The sequence below is a fragment of the Colobus angolensis genome, unplaced genomic scaffold, assembly GCF_000951035.1.
Source record: "Colobus angolensis palliatus isolate OR3802 unplaced genomic scaffold, Cang.pa_1.0 Scaffold197, whole genome shotgun sequence".
In the NCBI taxonomy this organism is placed as follows: Eukaryota; Metazoa; Chordata; class Mammalia; order Primates; family Cercopithecidae; genus Colobus; species Colobus angolensis.
In genome coordinates, this window is record NW_012115121.1 from 1,920,588 (window position 1) to 1,942,602 (window position 22,015).

Genomic DNA, 22,015 nt, shown 5'->3' on the forward strand with positions numbered 1-22,015 from the left:
AAGCTAGAAAGATCTCAAACTGGCACCCTAGCATCACAATTAAAAGAGTTAGAGAAGCAAGGGCAAACGAATCCAAAAGCTAGCAGAAGACAAGACATAAATAAGATCAGGGCAGACCTGAAGGAGATGAGACACGAAAAACTCTCCAAAAAAAATCAATGAATCCAGGAGCTTTTTTTTTTCCCCTCCTGAAAAAATTAACAAAATAGATAGACTGCTGGCTAGACTAATAAAGAAGAAAAGATAGAAGAACCAAACGGACACACTAAAAAATGATAAAGGGGATATCACCACTGACCCCACAGAAATACAAACTACCATCAGATAATCCTATAAATACCTCTATGCAAATAAACTAGAAAATCTAGAAGAAATGAATAAATTCCTGGACACATACACTCTCCCAAGACTAAACCAGGCAGAAGTCAAATCCATGAATAGACCAATAACAAGTTCTGAAATTGAGGCAGTAATTAATAGCCTACCAACCAAAAAAAGCCCAGGACCAGATGGATTCATAGCTGAATTCTACCAGAGGTACAAAGAGGAGCTGGTACCATTCCTTCTGAAACTGTTCCAAACAAATGAAAAGGAGGGACTCCTCCCTAACTCATTTTATGAAGCCAGCATCATCCTGATACCAAAACCTGTCAGAGACAAAACAACACAACAACAACAACAAAAACTTCAGGCCAATAACCCTGATGAACATTGATGCAAAAATCCTCAATAAAATACTGCAAACTGAATCCAGCAGTACATCAAAAAACTTATCCACCAGGATCAAGACAGCTTCATCTCTGGTATGGAAGGCTGGTTCAACATATGCAAATCAATACATGTAATCCATCACATAAACAGAACCAAAGACAAAAACCACATGATTATCTCAATAGATGCAGAAAAGGTCTTTGACAAAATTCAACATCATTCCATGCTAAAAACTCTCAATAAACTAGGCATTGATAGAGCATATCTCAAAATAATAAGAGCTATTTATGAAAAAGCCATAGCCAATATCATAGTGAATGGGAAAAAACTGGAAGCATTCCTTTTGAAAAACAGTACAAGACAAGGATGGCCTCTTTCGCCACTCCTATTCAACCTAGTATTGGAAGTTCTGACCAGGGCAATCAGGCAAGAGAAAGAAATAAAGGGCATTCAAATAGGAAGAGAGAAGTCAACTTGTCTCTGTCTGCAGGTGACATGATTCTATATTTAGAAAACCACATCATCTCAACCCCAATATTCCTTAAGCTGATAAGCAAGTTTAGCCAAGTCTCAGGATACAAAATCAGTGTGCAAAAATCACAAGCATTCCTTTACACCAACAATAGACAAGCAGAGAACCAAATCACGAATGAACTCTCATTCACAACTGCTACAAAGAGAATAAAATACCTAGGAATACAGCTAACAAGGGATGTGAAGGATCTTGTCAAGAACTACAAACCACTACTCAAGGAAATAAGAGAGGACCCAAACAAATGGAAAAAGATTCCATCATCATGGATAGGAAGAACCAATATAATGAAAATGGCCATACTGCCCAAAATAATTTATAGATTCAATGATATTCCCATCAAACTACTATTGACATTCTTCACAGAATTAGAAAAAACTACTCTAAATTTCATATGGAATCAAAGAAGACCTTGTATAGCCAAGACAATCCTGAGCAAAAAGAACAAAGCTGGAGGCATCACACTAGCTGACTTCAAACTATGCTACAAGGCTACGGTAACCAAAACAGTATTGTACTAGTACCAAAACAGACATACAGAATGAATGGAATAGAATAGAGACCTCGGAAATAACACCACACATCTTCAACCATCTGATCTTCAACAAACCTAATAAAAACAAGCAATGGGGAAAGGATCTCCTGCTAAATAAATGATGCTGGGAAAACTGGCTAGCCATATGCAGGAAACTGAAACTGGATTCCTTCCTTCCACCTTATATAAAATTAACTCAAGATGGATTAAAGACTTAAATGTAAAACCCAAAACCATAAAAATCCCTGGAAGATAACCTAGGCAATACCATTCAGGACATAGGTATGTGCAAAGACTTCATGACAAAAATGCCAAAAGCAATTGCAACAAAAGCCAAACTTGACAAATGGGATCTAACTAAAGAGCTTCTGTACAGCAAAAGAAACTATCATCAGAGTGAACAGGCAACCTACAGAATTGGAGAAAATTTTTACAATCAACCTATCTGACAAAGGTCTAATACCCAGAATTTACAAGGAACTTAAACAAATTTACAAGAAAAAAAAAGAAAACAAATACCACCATCAAAAAGTGGGCAAAGGCTAAGAACAGACACTTCCCAAAAGAAGATATTTATGTGGCCAAGAAACATATGAAAAAAAGCTCAACATCACGGATTATTAGAGAAATGCAAATCAAAACCACAGTAAGATACCATCTCACGCCAGTCAGAATTGTGATTATTCAAAAGTCAAGAAACAATAGATGCTGGTGAGGCTGTGGAGAAATAGGAATGCTTTTACACTGTTGGTGGGAGTGTAAATTAGTTCAACCATCGTGGAAGACAGTATGTTGATTCCTCATGGATCTAGAACCAGAAACACCATTTGACCCAACAATTCCATTACTAGGTGTATACCCAAAGGAATATAAGTCATTCTACTACAAAGACGCATGCACACATATGTTTACTGCAGCACTATTTACAATATCAAAGTCATGGAACCAACCCAAACACCCATCAATGATAGACTGGATAAAGAAAAGGTGGTACATATAAACTATGGAATACTATGCAGCCGTAAAAAGTAATGACATAATGTCTTTTGCAGGGACATGGATGAAAGTGGAAGCCATTATCCTCAGCAAACTAACACAGGAACAGAAAACCAAACACTGCATGTTGTCACTCCATAAGTGGGAGTTGAACGATGAGAACATGTGGACACAGGGAGGTGAATATCACAAATCAGGGCCTGTTGGGGGGTAGGCGGTGATGGGAGGGAACTTACAGGACAAGTCAATAGATGCAGCAAACCTCCATGGCACAAGTATGCCTATGTAACAAACCTGCATGTTCTGCACGTGTATCCGAGAACTTAAAGTAAAATTAAAAACATAAAATAAAATAAGAAATAAACATAAATAAATAAAACTCAAACAGACAAGGAGTTACTTTTATGAATGAGCAAAGAAAGTGGTTTCTTGAAATGGAATCTACTTCTGGTGAAGATGCACTGAACATTGTTGAAATGACAACAAAAGATTTAGAATATGACATAAACTTAGTTGTTAAAACAGAAGCAGGGTTTCAGAGGATTGACTCCAGTTTTGAAAGTAGTTCTACTGTGGGTAAAATATCAAACAGGATTTCATGCTACAGAAAAATCTTTCATGCAATGATGAGTCAGTTGATGTTGCAAACTTCATTGTTGTCTTATTTTAAGAAATTGTCACCACTACCCTAATCTTCAGCAACCACTACCCTGAACAGCCAGCAGCCTGTGATATCGAGGCAAGACCCTCTGTGACTTGCTGAAGACTCAGATGATCATTAGCATGTTTTAGCAATAAAATATTTTTAATTTAATTTAATTTTAAAATTATGTCTAAAAATAACTGATTTTTAAGACACAAAGCTATTGTACATATAATGGACTACAGTATAGTATAATCATGACTTTTATATGCAGTGGGGAAAAAACTATATATTACTTATGTTTTTTTCAATATTCAGTATATTGTGGTGGTCTGGAACTGAATTTGCAATGCTGCTGCAGTATGCCTGTACCTCATATAGGAACAGAGTCATACTATATTTGTCCTTTTATGTTTGGCTTATTTCACTCAGCATAATATCTTCAAGGTTTCTTCAGGTTGTAGCATGTGTCCAAATTTTATTCTGTTTTAGGGCTAAGCAATATTCCATTGTAAGTGTATGCAACATTTTGTGTAAACACTCATCCATTGATAGACACAAGTGTCTGTTCAAGTTCCTGTCTTCTATGCTTTTAGGTATATTCCATTCTCAGTCTCTTTTGCTGTCTCCTCCAAGTCTCCTCAAAGTCTAAATGCTGGCAATCCCATGTCTCAGATCTCAAACCTCTTTCTTTTACACCTATATTCCTTAAGAGACCTTACCCAGGCTTTGAGCCTCAAATGCCCACATTTATATCTCCAGGGCCAACACCTTCCCTGAGCTTCCGACTTGTGTCTAACTGTCCTGACATTATCAAGTAAAATTCTAGCAGGCATCTCAACATTTAAATATCCAAAACCAAATTCTGGATTTTTTTCTGTTTAAATATGCTCTTCCTTCCCTCTTATCTGAGTACAGAGCAACCCAATTCTCCCAATTTTCTGGGCCAAAACCCTAATAGTTGTTCTAGAATCTTTTCTTTTGCTCATACTTCACATCCAATACATTACCAAACCCTGTGTCTCTATCTTAAAACATATTCAGATTCTGTCATTTTGTTCACCACCTCTCCAGCTACCCCCTCAGGCAAAAGTCACCATCATCACCTCAGGATATCTGCAGCAGCCATTTCATTGGTCTGCTCGCTTCTCCTTTTCTCTTTTGTAGTTTACTCCCAACAGCCACCAGTGGAACTTTCAGAAGCTCAGATCTTGTCACTTCTCCGCTCAGAACTTTCAGATGCCTTCCCTCTTCCATCAGAAGAAAAGCCCAAGCCATTTTCATGGCCTACAAGGTCTGAACTCTACTGTAGCCACATTGGCCTTCTTCTATTCCTGAAACATGCTTTGCTCTTGCTGTATTCCCGGCAAAGAGGAATGCTCTCCCTCTCTAAATACATGTCTCTACTCATATAACTGCATCCTATCAAGGAACCTGTCTCCACTATGGCTCTGTAAAGCAGCAGACGCCTTCCCAGCACTCATTGTCTCGGATCTCCGATCCTGCTTTATGTTTCTCACTGAGGCTTATTGTTTCCCCTACCCCATGAGGTGCTGCAACCTGCTGATAGGTCTACTGGCCATGGTGTGTATTGCTTTCCAACTCTTCATTCAATGACATCAGGTTGATAGCTTGAAATTTGCCTCCATGGAAATAGTTACCTGAAGGAAGTCAGCCAACACAGCAAATCAGGGATTTCTTTTCTTTTTTCCTTTTTTCTTTTTTTTTTTTGAAACAGAGTCTCGCTCTGTCGCCCAGGCTGGAGTGCAGTGGTGTGATCTCGGCTCACTGCAAGCTCCGCCTCCTGGGTTCACGCCATTGTTCTGCCTCAGCCTCCCGAGTAGCTGGGACTATAGGTGCCCGCCACCACGCCTGGCTAATTTTTTGTATTTTTAACAGAGACGGGGTTTTACCGTGTTGGCCAGGATGGTCTCGATCTCCTGACCTCGTGATCCGCCCGCCTCGGCCTCCCAAAGTGCTGGGATTACAAGTGTGAGCCACTACGCCTGGCAGATTTCTTTTTTTCAGACCTAGTTTAAAACTACCACCACTTCCTCACTCTTAAATAAAATGCTATATGATGGCATAGCTGTTTGTCTTTTTGTTCACTGCTGTTTTCCAGCGCCTGTAACAGTATCTGGCAGAAACAGTCACTCAATGACTTCTGTCTAATCAATAAAGAATGAAGTAAAAAAGCTATCATGTTTCTATAGAGATTAGGAAAGAAAGCCTAATCAATTTTTAAAATTTGATTTTACTCTACTCTACCTTACGTGATTCTGATGATACTATGTACCACCTAGAATTTAACTGTGGCCTAGATATTTACAAAGAATCTACATTAAAATTAACATTACATATCTGACATAACTGCCCTTTACTAATAGAATAAACTAGCTGTCAGATCTGCATGACAAGCAGTTTATTTTGTATAACTACAAAAATATTTTCCAGTGACATTGCTGCATGCATTCTTGAGAGCTGGAAGTTGGCAGCACACAGTTTTCATGTACTAAAGTTGGGAGAGCCTCTGTGACCGTGAGGTCACTCCCTGTGGTGTCCAAAAGCAATCCTAGAACGCTTTTGAGAAGCCACACATAAAGAAGCTTGACACAAGTGTCTAATCCTTTTTGTTGGCATAGCACCTTACCTTGGCTAGAGTGTGACCTTTTTTTTTTTTTTTGGTTTACTTGGTTTGTATGACGAAGGTAAGAAGTTTCAGGTTATGTAAACTTACTCAACATTAGCTTTCAAATCTGTAAGGTGGAAAGCCATGGGTGTTTAACTTCTCAATTTAAAAGCTGGAATCAAGGGCTAATGGAATTTACATACCTAAAACCACGTATCCCATGTCCCATTTCATAGATGAGGAAGTAGAGGTGCCGGCAGACAGCACAACTTCCTTACGCCTGTTAATGGCAAAGCTGGCACTTGAACCCACACCTCCACTTTCCCCACTTTTCCATACGCCTAAGCACTCAATACATGCTGAGAATCATGAGGATGAAAAAATGATCTTGTTCAGCATCACTTTTAAAACTTCTCTGATATGTATTGCCCACAGTAAAAATTACACTTTATGCTGTGACTCAGAACATACAGTCACATACATGAAAAAAGTTTCACAAAACCACTTGCTCTGTACAAGACAAGTTTATTTTCCACTCTCATCAAGTTTATTTTATTTTATGAAAGCCGCACATGAGCCACTGAATGGATCCGATGGGTCAGGCACTGCTAATAGATCAGAGCCCGCAGTGATAAACACTCTTTTTAAAAGCAAAGATCTTTTTGAAGTGACGATCCAGAAAGTACATGTATAAGCACAGACAAGATATATATATACCACAGCATCTTGCCCTTACGTGTGCTTCACAAAACCAGGGAGGGCGGGAAGGAGGGAGAGAGAGAGCAAGAAGAAAAGTAAGCACCTTTTAGATTTCAAAGGATACTGTGTTTCTTTTCTTTTGGTTATTACATTTGGATAAAGATCTCCCAAGTTCTCTCTAATGTGAAATTTTAAAACTGGCAACTTGAACAAAGGTTATATACAGAAAAGAAGATCTGGAATTGCATGTATTGTGTTGGGTATTGACATTTAAATTCATAAACAGGGTAACACATGGAAGCTTTTCCATTTCCTATAAATGTTATTTCAAATTACAGCAGGCACAAAAAACAGTTCATTTTCAACCAGATCTTGAATTTTTATGTAATGAGATTCTGTAAAAAACAAAAATAATATGAATATAGACATAAATATTTGTGGGGTGCCTGGGTATTTTGATAAATATCTGCTTCACAAATGTTCTTCCTTCCTTTATGGTCTATAAGCCCCCGCAGAAAGTCTTGCACTCAATCTGTCCTTTTGTTACATTGCCTTTCTGTCCTAAGTTTCCAGGCTTTCTTCACTTTATCCTGATATCTTTATACTTTTAATATTTTAAGTCCTGCTGCTGCTTTTGTTCTAACCAACTCAATAGTCTAGTTTTCCTCTTGCAGGCCATACACCTTCTGCTACATGGTAGTTATACTGCAATCGTGATGCAATTCTCTGATGGGCAGGTAGTCTCTCTTTTGGGCCACCCCATATGACACTGTTAGGTGGGGAGGCCAGGAGCTGCCAAGGGTGGTGTGCAGAGGGTAGTATCCAAGGGGAAAGCGAAGATGGAAAAGGACCCGGTCTCAGTCCATTCTCACACTGCTATAAAGAACTTTCCGAGATGGTAGTTTATGAAATAAAGAAGTTTAACTGACTCACAGTTTTGTACGGCTGAGGAGGCCTCAGGAAACTTACAGTCACGGTGGAGGACGATGGGGAGGCAGGCACCTTCTTCACAAGGAAGCAGGAGAGAGAGTGAACTCAGGAGGAACTACCAAACACTTATAAAACCATCAGATCTCGTGAGAACTCACTCACTATCACGAGAACAGCATAGGAACTGCCCCCCACGATTCAATTACCTTCACCTGGACTCTTCCTTGACACATGGGGATGACGGGAATTTACAACTCAAGATGAGATTTTGGGTGGGGACACAGCCAAGCCATATCAGAACCCCTTCCAGAACCTTGGATGGCATACTGATGAAGAAAAAGAGGCACCTAGTCCTTGGTGACATTAACTGAGCAGTGGAATGAAACTTCACCTGAAACTGGCAATTCCACTGAAATTTTCAATACATTCCAGTCATTTTCAATAAATTATCTTTTTATTTATTCAATTTGAGCTGAGGTTTTCTCTGGAAATTTGAAGATTTTAAACTGATAATAATAGCAACTTCTTTCTTGCCTGTCAATCCACAACCCCCTTTGAGATAAGCCCCTCCTCTGATCCCTCTTGCTGACATAAACTTTTCCAAATTAAGTGAGTGAAATGAAAAGTGGCATTCTACAATTCTGACTTGAATTTTTTAGTGATAACAAAAACAACAATGTTACTACCAACAATATTCGCTAATATTTAGTAAGTACTTATTATACACCAATAGTAAGTTAAGGCAGTGGTGCTCAAATTTTGCTGCAAATTTGTTTTTCAAATCCATCATGCCCACACCACACCTGTATCAATTTGATTCTTATGGTACCAGCATTTCTGGAGGCGGAAAACACACATCAGCATTTCCGAAAGTTTCCCAGGTAATTCCATGAGCAGTTAAATTTGAGAACTCCTGTGCTAAAGGTTTCCTAATGAATTATTTCGTTTAATCCTTATAGCAACCATTTCAAGTAATTATTATTATCATTATCATCACCATTTAGCCAACGAGGAAGAAGTTGGAATCTCAGGAAAGCCACACAGGTAATATTTAATAGAACCAGGCTTTGAAAATATTAAAGGAGAGTGAGGTTCTCGAACATCAGCAAGGAATAGGAGCGGAAAAAGGGAAGTCAGGAGCATAGGTAATCTGAAGAGAAAGCAATCAATCCCTCCAAGAAAGAGTTGATGGAGAAAAGCTGTCAAAGTCAGTATTCTGAGTGTCAAAAATCCATCCTCACGAGAAGCATTTTAGGATCTAACAGTGGTTTATCAGCTGAGCACAGTACAGGCGCTACTTCTGTTCATTTGTCACTGTTCAGTAGACATTTATCAAACTACATCCATAAACGAAACACTTAACTGATAAGCAAGCTGTGTACTGCAATAAAAGAGACAGATCCAAGCCTGAAAGAAACCTTCCACGTGGCAGCAGAATTCACTTTGACTCCCAATGCCTGGAGACAAAGGGGGCTCTGAAGCAGTGTCGGCAACTGTCTTTAACTAATATCGATATTGAAATTGCAAGTTAGGCCAATAAACTTAGGTTCAAAGACAAATTTCATAGCTACATTATCAATATAGTTCTTGGAGCTAACAGGCTTATATGAAATTTGGCTGAAATGTTGTTGGTGGAAGAAGAAAAAATACTCTTTCCTATACTAAAAACTGTGAGCAATTTTGAATCGTCAACAAAGCATTAATTATGGTAAGTCTGATACAAAACTGAGAGGCTAAACTATTGAAATTCCATGTTACTAAGGAGATAAATGTAAATAACAGACTAGTTTCATATGAAACACTTATAGAAGCCTTCCCGAATACAGTTCTAATTTTTCTTTCTAAAAACCTTTGTGTTTTACATTTTACCATAGATCACTTTAACCCTTTCAGCAAAAAATAAAATAAAATAAAAAATTTAAAAAGCATAGCAGCTGTGTGTGTTTGCTGTGTCATAGAATTTGCTGGCACCTACTGCCTTTTTATGCCTCTGAAGAATAATTATTCCAGGTGACTTTTTTGTCTTGCATCTCCAAAGCAACAGATCATTTTAATGTCAGAGAAAGAATTTTGACTTTTAAAAGATAAAACAAAAGTTGTGGGAAGACACTCAAATAGAAAATAGCTGGTTTTATATCAATTATGGAAAGAGGCATTGAGCTCCTAAATGGCAACTGTACTTCTGTGTCTGCCAATACCCTCTCTGCCAGAAATGAAGTATGTAAAGTACTAAATTTTAAATAAAATGAAGAATAGTTTTAGCTTTGATGGCAAGTCAACATATCCTGCTACTATATCCTACCAGATCATCTAAGCTTAAAAAAATTATGTTCTTCGTCCAATATTTAAAAAGAATCTTCAAAAAATAGACTGAAAACACTTCTTTGAATATTTCTTCAGTTAAGATTTTCAAACCAAAACAAATGACACTGCACACAATTCATCCCAAAGTATCCTGGTCTTTACTAGTAACATTTGCAGAATTAAGACCATACACCTTTTGGCATGGTGGATGGAATCATTTCAGTTGCAGAGCATTTCAATATGGGAGTTCTATTCATCATGTCTAATGGTTAGTTCCCATATGTTTATGAGGTTGAAAGATGTTTTCAAATAATTTCAAGTACTTTTTAATCATTTAGAATTACCCAGTAACCTGGGCATTGTTGTTGTTGTTGTTTTTCAAATAAAGGCAAAATAGAGGACACAAAGCAAGCCCTTATGTCCAAGAGCCCACATATTTGTTCATTGTTCCCATCGTTTAATAAAAGTGAAAGTGTTTAAGGCATACTGGCTATTGTGTTTTACAACATCTACAACATGGAAACTTTTAATTGGGGCAATTAATTGATATGGTGACACAGCTAAACAATCAAGGCAGCATCTGGTGCATGCACAACACTCAGCCTCCTACCTTGGGAGCTTTGGCGTGTCTCCCACATCTGGCATCTTTGACAAGGCTGAGATCCAGTAGCTCCGTCTCCTGGAAGGCAAAAATGTGAAATCATTAAACAACCACACAGATCTTTCCTCTTTGTTTTATGTTATTGACATCACTTAAAAAATTATCTTGAGACTTGACTGAAGACTTCTCTGCAGTTGGGATATTTCTTTCCTCTTACATCACTTCTCAATTGAATTAGAATGGAAACAAAAAGACAGCTAACTGCTAACTGCTCAGTTATACATTTTGAAAGCAAAAAGTGTGTGGTTATGTCCCCAGTCTATCCTAAAAGCCATTCCTAAATCATGATGAATCAGGTCTTCTTGTTCTTCCTTTTGAATATAATCCTGGGAGTCACTGAGCACAGGTGAGGGTATGAGGGTATGTCGGTGGAGAGAAGGATTAGGGAGGAGGACGGAGTGAGATGCTCCCATCGGCTCACATACATAACCAGCTTATCTGGCCAAGGCAGAGATACGAATCTGCCTCCCACAGCCACCAGCCTTTTGCACACGTACCTCATGCCCTGATCTTTTCACTTAATCATTACCCATTATTGAACACCTGTAATACACAAGTTACTCTAGGGAATAAGGCATACAAGATATGATTGCTTTCCTGGATGGACCTGTCATCAAATAGGAGTGTAAAGAAATGTGTATGTGTAAGACAAGGGGGAATGTGTTAATGACAATCTTAAAGTCAACTACCATGGTTGGGGGGCAGCAAAGACAACACGATTTTTTTCCTAGGAGCTCAGAGAAGTTTATGAGAATCAGTAAGCTTGGAAAAAAGAAGTGGGGGAGGGGCTCCTCCCAGTTGGAGGGGAACATATGAACAAATGCCTAGATGAGAAAGGCCCAGAGGTTTTGACTGAACCTTGAGGTATTCGTGGCCTTTAGACACTTAGAGACAGAGAACATTACAGGGAAAGGAGGTAGGGAGAAGGATAGAGAAGCATCCAGGAGTGAAGAACTGCAAAGGTGCAGGCACAGTGGTGTTGTAGAAGGATGGAAGCGGATTCACGTGGGAGGACATTCAGTATTCCATTTGGCTAGAGCTTAGAACATGTGACAAGAAGTCATGAGAGATGACACCAGAAAAGAATATAGGCCAAAGAATGGAAACCCTAAATGTCTGGCTAAGGCGACTGAGCCACGAGGTTTGTGACACACGCAGGTTGCTGCATTAGACAGTGGACTCTACCGCCGGCCAGACAGGACTGTGGTACAGTGAGCAGTTGTCTTAAAGTGACTCCAGATGTCCTAACTGTGATTCCTGGGCAATGAGCAAGTTGGATGGAGCATCGAGTCCCCTTCTCCCAGCAGGAGGCACTGTATCCTAATTCAGTTGCCAATAGAACCTCTGGATAGGAGGGGCTCTAAAGTCTTAAAGGCCAAGCTCCCTAAGAACCAGCACCTTTTGTTCTTAGGCAGCTCCTTCAAACAGCTGCTGCCAGTTCCAAATGTCTGGTGCAAACTGATCTGATTATTTTTCTGCACCTAAAACTGCCTTGTAATAAGGGCCAAATAAAAGGTGAAGTCTCACCACTCGAATGCAAACCCACACAGCAGGTCCAACAGAGAACCTGATACACCTCTCTGTGGGATGAAGGGTGGACAGGAAACAGTGGGTCTCTGCTCTTGCTCACGCTGACCTTTAAGTTTCCTTTTCCCCATTTTAGAGGGTTCCTTAGCCCATTTCATGCTATGTCTGACCCTGTGGAAATCCTCCCAAACCCCTGGGGTGTGATGGGTGGCAACCCAGCAAGGAACTTGCAGGTCAGAGTGACTGATGGCACAGTTCCCTGAAGGCCACACCATCCACAATATTGGAGGTTACCTTATGAGTGTTAGAAAACAATGGTCTCAACCATGTTCAATGCTTCACTTAGGACACAAATGCACATTATAGGGTGCTCTCTGAAGAAATGGTGGAAAAACCAGACGTGAGTAAGTTAAGCATACGCCCAAGTTTCTTCATCTCTACAGCAATGACAACCAAAATATTTGCTAGAAGAGGAGAAACAGTAAGGGAACCAAGCTTGAAGAAGTTTAATCCAGAAGATGGGAAATAATTGGAGATCTGAGAGATGAAAGACGAGAGACAAAATGAAGGTAAGTAATTGGAAGAAAGAGGAGAGAGATGGCAAAGGACGAACTGACTGAAGGAAAGAGGGAAGTCATAAAACACGCTGCAGTTTCCACCTTTCCTACACTGAGACTGAGAAGTTTGGGCAAATTGATAGTGCATTCTGGAGAGGTTGGTTTGAGGGCTTTATACAAGTGGAAATGCCAGTAATTGATTCACTGGAGCATTATTTATTGAATGCCTACAATGTATCAGGTATATGCCAGTACTGAGAAACTAGAACATACGAAGATAAGATCCCAGTTTCGATGAGCTCATACAAACAAGCCAAATACTACACGCTAAAGGAAATATTTCAAAGTGCCCTACGGACACGGGCTACAGAGAGCTATGGCATGATTTCAGCCAGTACACAAGGATGAGACAGAGTTTGCCAGGCTTATAACTGTGTGATTGGGGTGGGAGGGTGGGAGGTGGTTTCAGAGAGAGGAAACTGCGAGTAGAAAATCACAGAAGCAGCAATTGTGTGCAGAAAACTACAACTTGCTTAGGATATGTCAGAGGTACATGGAGCATCAGCAATAATCACTTTGGGATTTAGTAGTCATTACATGGGTGTTCTCTTAATAATTATTTATAAAACACTAACATTTATGTTTGATGTAATTTTCCATATATATAGCATGATGTTTTACATCTATGTAGGATAAAAATCTCTCTTACACACACAGTATGTTTACCTAATTAACAGTAATATTTTCTTTTCTTCTTTTTTTTTGAGAGACAGAGTCTCACTCCATCATCCACGCTAAAGTGCAGTGGTGCAATCTCAACTCACTGCAACTTCCACCTCCCAGGTTCAAGTGATTCCCGTGCCTCAGCCCTCGAGGAGCTGAAATTACAGGCATGCACCACAATACTCAGCTAATTTTTGTATTTTTAGTAGACACGGCATTTTGCTATGTTGGCCAGGCTGGTCTCGAACGCCAGACCTCAAGTGATCCACCCGCCTTGGGCTCCCAAAGTGCTGGGATTGCAAACATGAGCTACCATACCCGGTCTGTAATACTTTCTGTTTAAGGAAATTCCTCCCAATTGAAGAAACAATAGACTTAAACATAACTTGTTTGATTATATACATGAAGCCCAAATTGAATTAACAAAGAACTAGATCTTAGCAGGCATCATTACATAGACTTTTGCATTACAGATAATGAACTCTGTATTCCACTTCCAGGATTCATTCCCCAAGCCACGGAAGGGTAGTTAACGCCAACTGTGTGCATGAAAACCACCGCAGGGCATTATCATCGAGAGTAATGTGGTGTAGGGAAGACCCAGGTGGAAAAGCTGTCCATGAACTCATTTGGCTAGAAAGCAATGATTAAAGTAGTGTCTCCCTCTTCTATTAACATGCCACAGCTACCCCTCTGGAGTTTAACTGCACCCCTTTCTCTCTGCCACTAAAGAGAAAATGAGGAACCCAATGCATGACCACAAAAGTGTTTCTTATATCATTAAAACTTTTTCTAGGTTAATTTTCTTGTGACAATAGTTTTAACAACGCACTCTCATTACAATAAAGCAGTGAAATGGTCCCTTCCTGCCCTTCCCCAGTTCAAGAGTTTCTGTTTTCCAGCTTTGTGGAATTCATTATTTCTTTACTCTTTTCTTTGAGAGAGAGAGAGAGATTACAGGGTATATATGCAGAAAACTTGGGTTTGAGTGAGGACCTTAAAATTAATTATTCATGTATTTAGTCAATAACTTTACCACACTGAGCATCAGTTTTGTCATCTATTAAATGGGTATGAGCATACCTTCCATATCAGTGGCTCTCCAACTGTAGCCTGAATTATAGTTGCCTGAAAGGCTTATTAAAATACAGATTTGCTCCATGTCACTTGCCAGAGTTTCTGGTTCCATGAGTCTGGGGCAGGCCTGAGAATCTGCATCTCAAATAAACCTACAGGTGATGCTGACATTGCTGGTCCAATGACAAGACTTTGAGAAGCACTAATGATATACTTACGTAGTTACAAGGCCTTTCATGTGAACATCATTGATAAAGCAATACAATACTTACGTTAATATGAAGAATCTATAACTATCATTTCTTTACGTCAGGAACTGTCAAACAAAAATACTACATTTACTGAATGTAAAAGTGTGCCTAGTGGGGAGATTTAGCTGAAGAAAAAAACTATTGAATGACAAATGCCATCGACTGCTATTTTAATAATTTCTCTTTAGGATTAAATCATATTCTATCCAAGCAAATGTCCTAGGTGTTCAGAAACTCAAGCAACCATTGAAATTGTTTTATCACAGATGTTTTACTATAGAACATTTGCACTATACTTTATAACATTAGATACATCTTTAGAAAGGTAGAAGAAAGAAATTTAAATTTGTTCTCTCTAACCTTTAAGTACATCCAACAATGAGAAAGGAATTAAGTGCCTAAAGTCACATAACCTATCTGAATCATTAAAGGAGGAATACACTAAAAGAACCGTTTATTTCCAAGGCCATTAATGACACCCTGCAAAGCTTGGGGATCATACTCTCAGGACCTCAGATGCATCCACTGATGCATTGATGGATATGCCCTCTCTTCTTGTCAGTATGGATAAAAATGAATTAACAGCATGGATAGAAGTGAATTAACAGTAATATTACAATAATATTGTAACTGTCTATTGACAAGGGGTTTCACCACTTGGTGTGAATCCTTCGACAAAAGACCTTGGACTTTTATCTCCATTTATATAGTGTTTGACATAAAGTTCAGCACAGAGGCTGTGTATTTCATCCTGGTTTGTGAATGAATGACACCCTGCTGAAGATGTTAATTATCAAACTCAGGAAGAAATACCGAATTTAAAACTCAACTCTTTCCAGAATCCCAGTTTCTGTACATTGTTACTCAGTGTGGTAAAGTTACTGACTGAATACATGAATAATTAATTTTAGGGTCTTCACTCAAACCCAAGTTTTCTGCATATATACCCTGTGATCTCTCTCTCAAAGGAAGGAGTAAAGAAATAATGAATTCCACAAAGGCTGGAAAATAGACACTCTTAAACAAACTGAGGTATTGGGTATTTAATAAAATACTAAAAACCCATTATTACTAATTAATGGGTTTTGGGTATTTAACAAAAATATTTTGAATGAGTGATGAGAAAACAGGCAAGCTAAGGGAAGACTAAATTGTCTTTGTTGTTTATTAGTTAGCAGAGAGATTTCAATTCATCAGCCACAAACATACTGTGTGGTAGATGAGACATGAAATCCACTTCAAACTCAGGAGGAAATACAATTTAAAACTCAACTCTTTCCAGAATCCCAATGTCTGTGCATTGTTACTGAGTTCCGTTAGTCACCCAATATAATAATGTGCTTCAGGTTCATACTGTATATAATCAGAGCAGCAATTATAGTCATAAACATTTCACAGAGAAGATATTAATGGCTGGGTGTGTGCATTGTGATTATGTATACCTCCACATACGTGTGTGGTACAGTCATTAAGTTGGTCTATTTTGATTTACCAAAAGTGGCATACATTAATATATTTTATTGACTGCCAAACCTCCTTAAAATGCACTTTAAAAAAAATGATTTTAGAGTATTTTAATGAAGGGTTTTAATTTAACAAGAAGCAGATGGACTTAGACTCAATTATTTGTTCTTTAACTTTATTCTACTTCTGAGGGGGTGAAAAATCTGTGCAGTGTACCTCTCAAAGAAATCCCTGCATCATCTGCCACCTGGTGTCTCTTTTCCTTTGTTCCCTAGGCATGATTTTCATCTTTATTTCCACAACTTTCAATGGAGACCCACAGTAAGAAACACCAATAGAAATGAGATGTACAGGCCATCAATAAGAACTAAGGCAGAGAAAAGAGAAAGATGGCACATCTGACTTTCTTTATTTAAACACACTTAGATTTAATATAGTGCAGATTTCATAGAAGTAGGAGGCAGAAAATGTAAGTTCTTCCCTCAAGTTATCACTTGTTATCAACGTAGTATTAAACAAGTTGCTACAGATGCTCATGCATGTCTTGTATCCTCACCTGTCAAACACAGGTGCAGATGCCAGCAACATCTCCCTCGTTCGGCTGCTGCTAAACCAACTGAAATATTAAACTAAGATCTCCACTTAGCAAGGAGGGAGTACCAAATATACAGAAATTCTCATGCTTGCAAGATTTCCCATTCTAAGTGAAAGGGAAAAGATCCTAGCAGAAAAGTTAAAAGTTGTTAGGTAAAACATCTAGAAGAAACACAAGGAATGCAAATAAACACAGAAAAAAAAAAAAAGATCTGAAAACCTGGGACGCTATAGCTATTTCAAAAAAACGGAAAACCTAAGTAATAGAGAAAACTTCTAGAGAAACTAATTTTCATTTTTATGTGTTATAGGTAAGTGAAAAATAGGATCAACATTTGAAATGGGAAAAGCAATGAGGATGTTCATGTGTTAGAGGTTGTATTGTAACTGTCAATTGACATGGGGTTTCACCATTTGGTGTGAATCCCTTGACAAAAAGACCTTGGACTTTTATCCCCATTTGTATAGTGTTTGACATAAAGTTCAGCACAGAGGCTGTATTTCATCCTGGTTTGTGAATGATGACACCCTGCTGAAGATGTTAGGTATTTCAGACTCTGGCCCTAACAGGAACACAGTACATAAAATACAAGTCAGACTCATCTTTACCCAGAAAACCAACAAGATGCTTTATTTTTGCAAGCAACCTAGGGACATTGAAAGTTCGTTAATACAGCAGTTGGAATTACCTTCCTTGCCCTCATGTTCTCATAAATATCATAGCATAAATGGGGGAAAAAGTGGGTGATCCAATGCCTGTGGATGTTATCGGTTCTATTCTCCAGTCTGTATGTTATCCCTGGCCCTACTTCCAAAGTCTTTGGCCCAATGTTATTGGCAAGTATATGAATGCGGCAGATAATGTGGCAGATAACTTTTCATTTTTAATTTATTTTCTTGCTTCCTTCATTGTTCCATTGCCTGTCCTAGGGAGATAAGGAATCCACCAACGTCTGGAGTTCATGCATTCTTCCAGGAGCCAAGGTCAGTATACAGGAAGATACGGAACCAAAAAAACCCAGACAATCTCTCTTAATGCACTTTTTAATCTAAAGAGTCTGCTCAGTACAAATAAAATAAAACTTGAGAAATTACTGTGGATGAGATTAAAGGTTCCTACACTAAAGGTGGCAAAGTCAAATAATATCCTTAATAATAACAGCAATAATAATTACATCTATTTATAATAGAGAACCAACATGTCAAGAATTGTAAAACAAAATTTGTGTGCATTATCTCATTGGTCCTTGTAATAATACTGTCACATAAGCATCATATTTCTCTGTTTTGCAGATGAGAGAACTAACAGAGATAGCTATGACTACTATTGACTACTGTTGGTCAATTGCACAATTTTCTCACAAAACTCTACATTTTTGCCTATCTTTGGTGGGCAGAACTCTGAAGATGGCCACCCTCATTCGGGTCTCCTGGTTTCCACGCCTTTGTGTAATCCCCTCCCTCTGAGTGTGACAGGGACCTGCAACTTTCTTCTAACCAATACAATATGGCAAAGGTGCTGGGCTGTCACTCCCACCATTATGTTATGGAATACAGCAAGAGTGAACGGATTTCGCAGGTGTCATTAAGGTTCCTAATCAGACAACATAAAGTTAGCCAAAAGAGAGATATCTTGGGTGGGCCTTTCAAAAGAGGGCTTAGAAGCGAGAGTACTTGAAGCAGCAGAGACATTAATCTGCTGGCTGTGCTGTGTACTGACTATGGAAAAGAAGACCTCCAGGAGATAAGAGCATCAGTTCTACCACCACAAGGAACTGAATTCTGGCAACAACCTAAATGAGCTTGCAAGACGAACTCGAGCTCCAGGTGAGAACACAGCCCAGGAGACAACTTGATTTCAGCCTTGGGAGACCCTAAGCTGGTGAGACCCTCACCCACTGAAACTGTGAGATAACAAAGATTTGTTGTTTTAAGCCATTAAGTTGTGGTAGTTTGTTATGAAGCAATAGATAACTAATACACTAACCCCATTGTTTCCAAGTTCTAATGCACTTAATTAAAAAGGAATGTAAATGAATTTACATATCTTGGCACTCCATCCACCCTGCATAAAAATGACTGCAATGCTGTCACCATTACTGAATGTGCCCAAACAGAAACAATTACTATAATAGAATCACAGACTTTGTGAATGTAAAGAGAATACAGATAAGGAAACTAAGTCCCAGAGAAAATATATTAATTGCCTAGGATCATTGACTCTATGTACATAATAGAAAAAATAATCCACATATCCCCAAACTTACTTTTTTCTAAAAATGTTTGATATTGATAAGGTAGCGGGAGTATTGTGTAACATAAATGAAAGAAACCCACTTAAGTCTTTTTTCATGTATAAGAAAAAATATCATGATAAATAAATATAACACTAGTTTTCAGAGGCTGTGTCTGCACAAGGCAATGTGAAATATATCAGCAGATATGCAGTTAATTTATTCCTTGCAGATTGCAAGGTGAGATAGTTTGGCTGCTGGTTGTGCAATAGCCAAATATTCTCATCCTTACCTCCTTCTTCAGCAACCTTAGAAACTCTTATACACTCATCTAAGAGTGTATAAGAAATATAAATGTATACTTATACATCTAAGAGTATATCAGAGTGTATAAGAAATATAAAACATTTCTAAAGTTGAAAGTTAAATTCAGCTAAACATAAAATTGTATGTATAGCACCAAGACTTTATTAAGACATAAAATGAAAAAACTTTATTGTCACAGTATTTATGGTATAGTTGCATGCATCTATGACTCTGACGGAAAAAACTGCCACACTTTCTTCTGGATTCTAGGAAACATTATATTAGGAGGCATAGTTTAGTAATTTCAAATGATGAATGAAAAACAGGTGAGATTTAAGATGATAGTAACTGCCTTCATTTTAACAAGATGTCAACTTATTAGGTTGACATTAAAAAACTGAGAAAAAGTTCCATAATCACCATGGATAATCTATATATGTTCAAAGATGAATGATTTCAGAAATATATTGGCTCTTTATAGCAATATGTTCTATTTTTCTGGTTCTTATATATTACCAGGCATCTCCCAGAGGAACTCTCCACATCTGTATGGATGAAGAATGATGTTGCATTAGTTCAGAACTCAGAGTTTTAAAAAAATCACAACTATGATGATAAAGATGGCATTGTTACAATTTTCTATGACTGCCTGTGCTAAGCTAAATTCCTCATTTCGGACTAATCAGATTAACCAGAAACAGCATCCATCATTTTGCAAATAGTGTCATAAGTGCTAAAAACTATCTTCCTGAATATTTTGGGTGAGCATAGAATCTGATTTTCATAAAAGGTCTTTTGATAAGAAATATGGAAATGATATAGATTCATCAGGCAAACAAGCTGTTTCCATCTGAAAACTCCAGATGACATAAATGTAGCCAGATTTTCCCTTTGAATCATCTAAAATGTTATCTCTGGTTTACACCTATTTCACTGTGGCTGAACAGTCAGCCAAGCTTTTTTATTTGGCAGTGCAAACTACTCCCTCAATCTTACCTTAATATAATATTTGAACTCATCACATATCTGCTTATAGGACTTAAATGCCTTCATTTCTCCATACCAGTGGTTCTCCAAGTGTGGTCCTTTGACCTATGGCATCATCACTTGGGAACAAGTGAAAAATGCAAATTCTCTGGTCCAACCCTAGGCCTACTGAACTAGAACCTCTCGGGTGGCCAAACAATCTGTGCTGGGTGATTCACCTCCCAGTGATTCAGATGCAATCTGAAGTTTGAGAATCTCTATCCTAGATATTAAATGAAGACAATGGCAGCCCACAGAGATGGCTAATTAGGTCTAGAATGGGTAGGGCATTCTGACACTCGGACAGGTTTCCTACATCCAGTTATAAAGTAGCTGCATCAGAATCCTAAGAGCAATGAGAAAACTGCTAATAAAACTGAGAAGTCTTCTTCAGACTACTATGCTTATCAACAGCTCTAATATCACTATAGAATAAAGCAGCCATTTTCACATTAGGCCCTAGAGGCCAGACTGTCAAGGAGAGGTTCTAAAAATGCTTGGTTGAATTCCACATGTTTTGATGCAGCCCTGTGCATGAAACATTTGAGAGCGCAATCAACATATTTTATTTTCTCTCTCATCACACAGTATGGCATATTTGGTGATTTCCATATTTTCTGAAGTATAGATAGATGGCATTTATCCTTGCTTCACCTTAGTAGCTGATTGGTTATATCCACCTGGATAGTCTCATTTTTGCTAGTTATTTATTCCAAAATATATCACAATTTTTTCTGCCAAAGGTTTGCATTTTGATGACCTTTTTGTCTCATAAAACCTCGTGAATATGTAATGAGTTACTCTATTTTTCAAAATGAGATATTTTAGGTTGACATGTGTGTAATAATATGTCTTTTTTCCCCTCTCTTTCAAAGAAGATTTGCTACTTAAGATTGCTTTTGGCTTTCTGGCAGGACAGACGGAATCCAACTGAATCTTTTCTGATGCTGAGTTGTGGGGGTAAGGGCTGGATATGTCTAAAAGGGAACATCATGCTTAATGAATTCTCCTGAGAAGAACATTCACTGAGTCAATCAATAAATCAGCCCCAAGATTTTGCCCAAGTGCTGTAAATTTTACTCTCCTTTTTATTCAACTGTTGATCAACCTCAACACTAATGTAAGTCCACAAAATGAAGCTAGCTGTTCATATTAAGAACTATGAATGATTGAAAAAAATCAATCTAGAGCCATTTTCCAATTACTCAGGAAGTTTGCCTAAAGCTCCCGCAGGAACCTGTATTGATACTAACCTGGTTCCCTCCCAGGCTCCTTGACAGGCTAGACACCCATCCTCCAGTGTCTATCAGCTTTATTCCTAACAAGTGATACTTGAAGCCTTTGACTACCTTTGGCTTCTTGGAGTCACTTCACTCAGATGTGCAGAGAGCAGGAAGTGCCTGGGATGCTAGGTCTCCCCAGAGAGCTGATAGTTCATGCCTGACAGATGCAGGAGAAGCAACTCCAGGTGTCATTTGTGCTCTGGAGCTTTCAGTAGCTCAGGTTGAGGCTGGTACTTCATCTGAAAGCTCACTCTTACTTAACTCTTCTCCATCCATGTCTTGCTTCCTCCACTCTCTTACTGATGTCTCCTGGAAGCAGCCTCCTTAATAAAT

At 38.4% G+C, this 22,015-nt stretch overlaps 1 protein-coding gene across 1 annotated transcript in view; it reads right to left on the bottom strand.

Moving 5' to 3' along the window:
* PLCB1 (phospholipase C, beta 1 (phosphoinositide-specific)) overlaps positions 1-22,015 on the bottom strand; it is a 671,021-nt gene that overhangs the window by 428,446 nt on the left and 220,560 nt on the right. Inside the window, exon 3 of the mRNA XM_011941002.1 lies at positions 10,590-10,658. Coding sequence (XP_011796392.1) covers positions 10,590-10,658 — 69 coding nt within the window. The remainder of the gene's footprint in view (positions 1-10,589; positions 10,659-22,015) is intronic.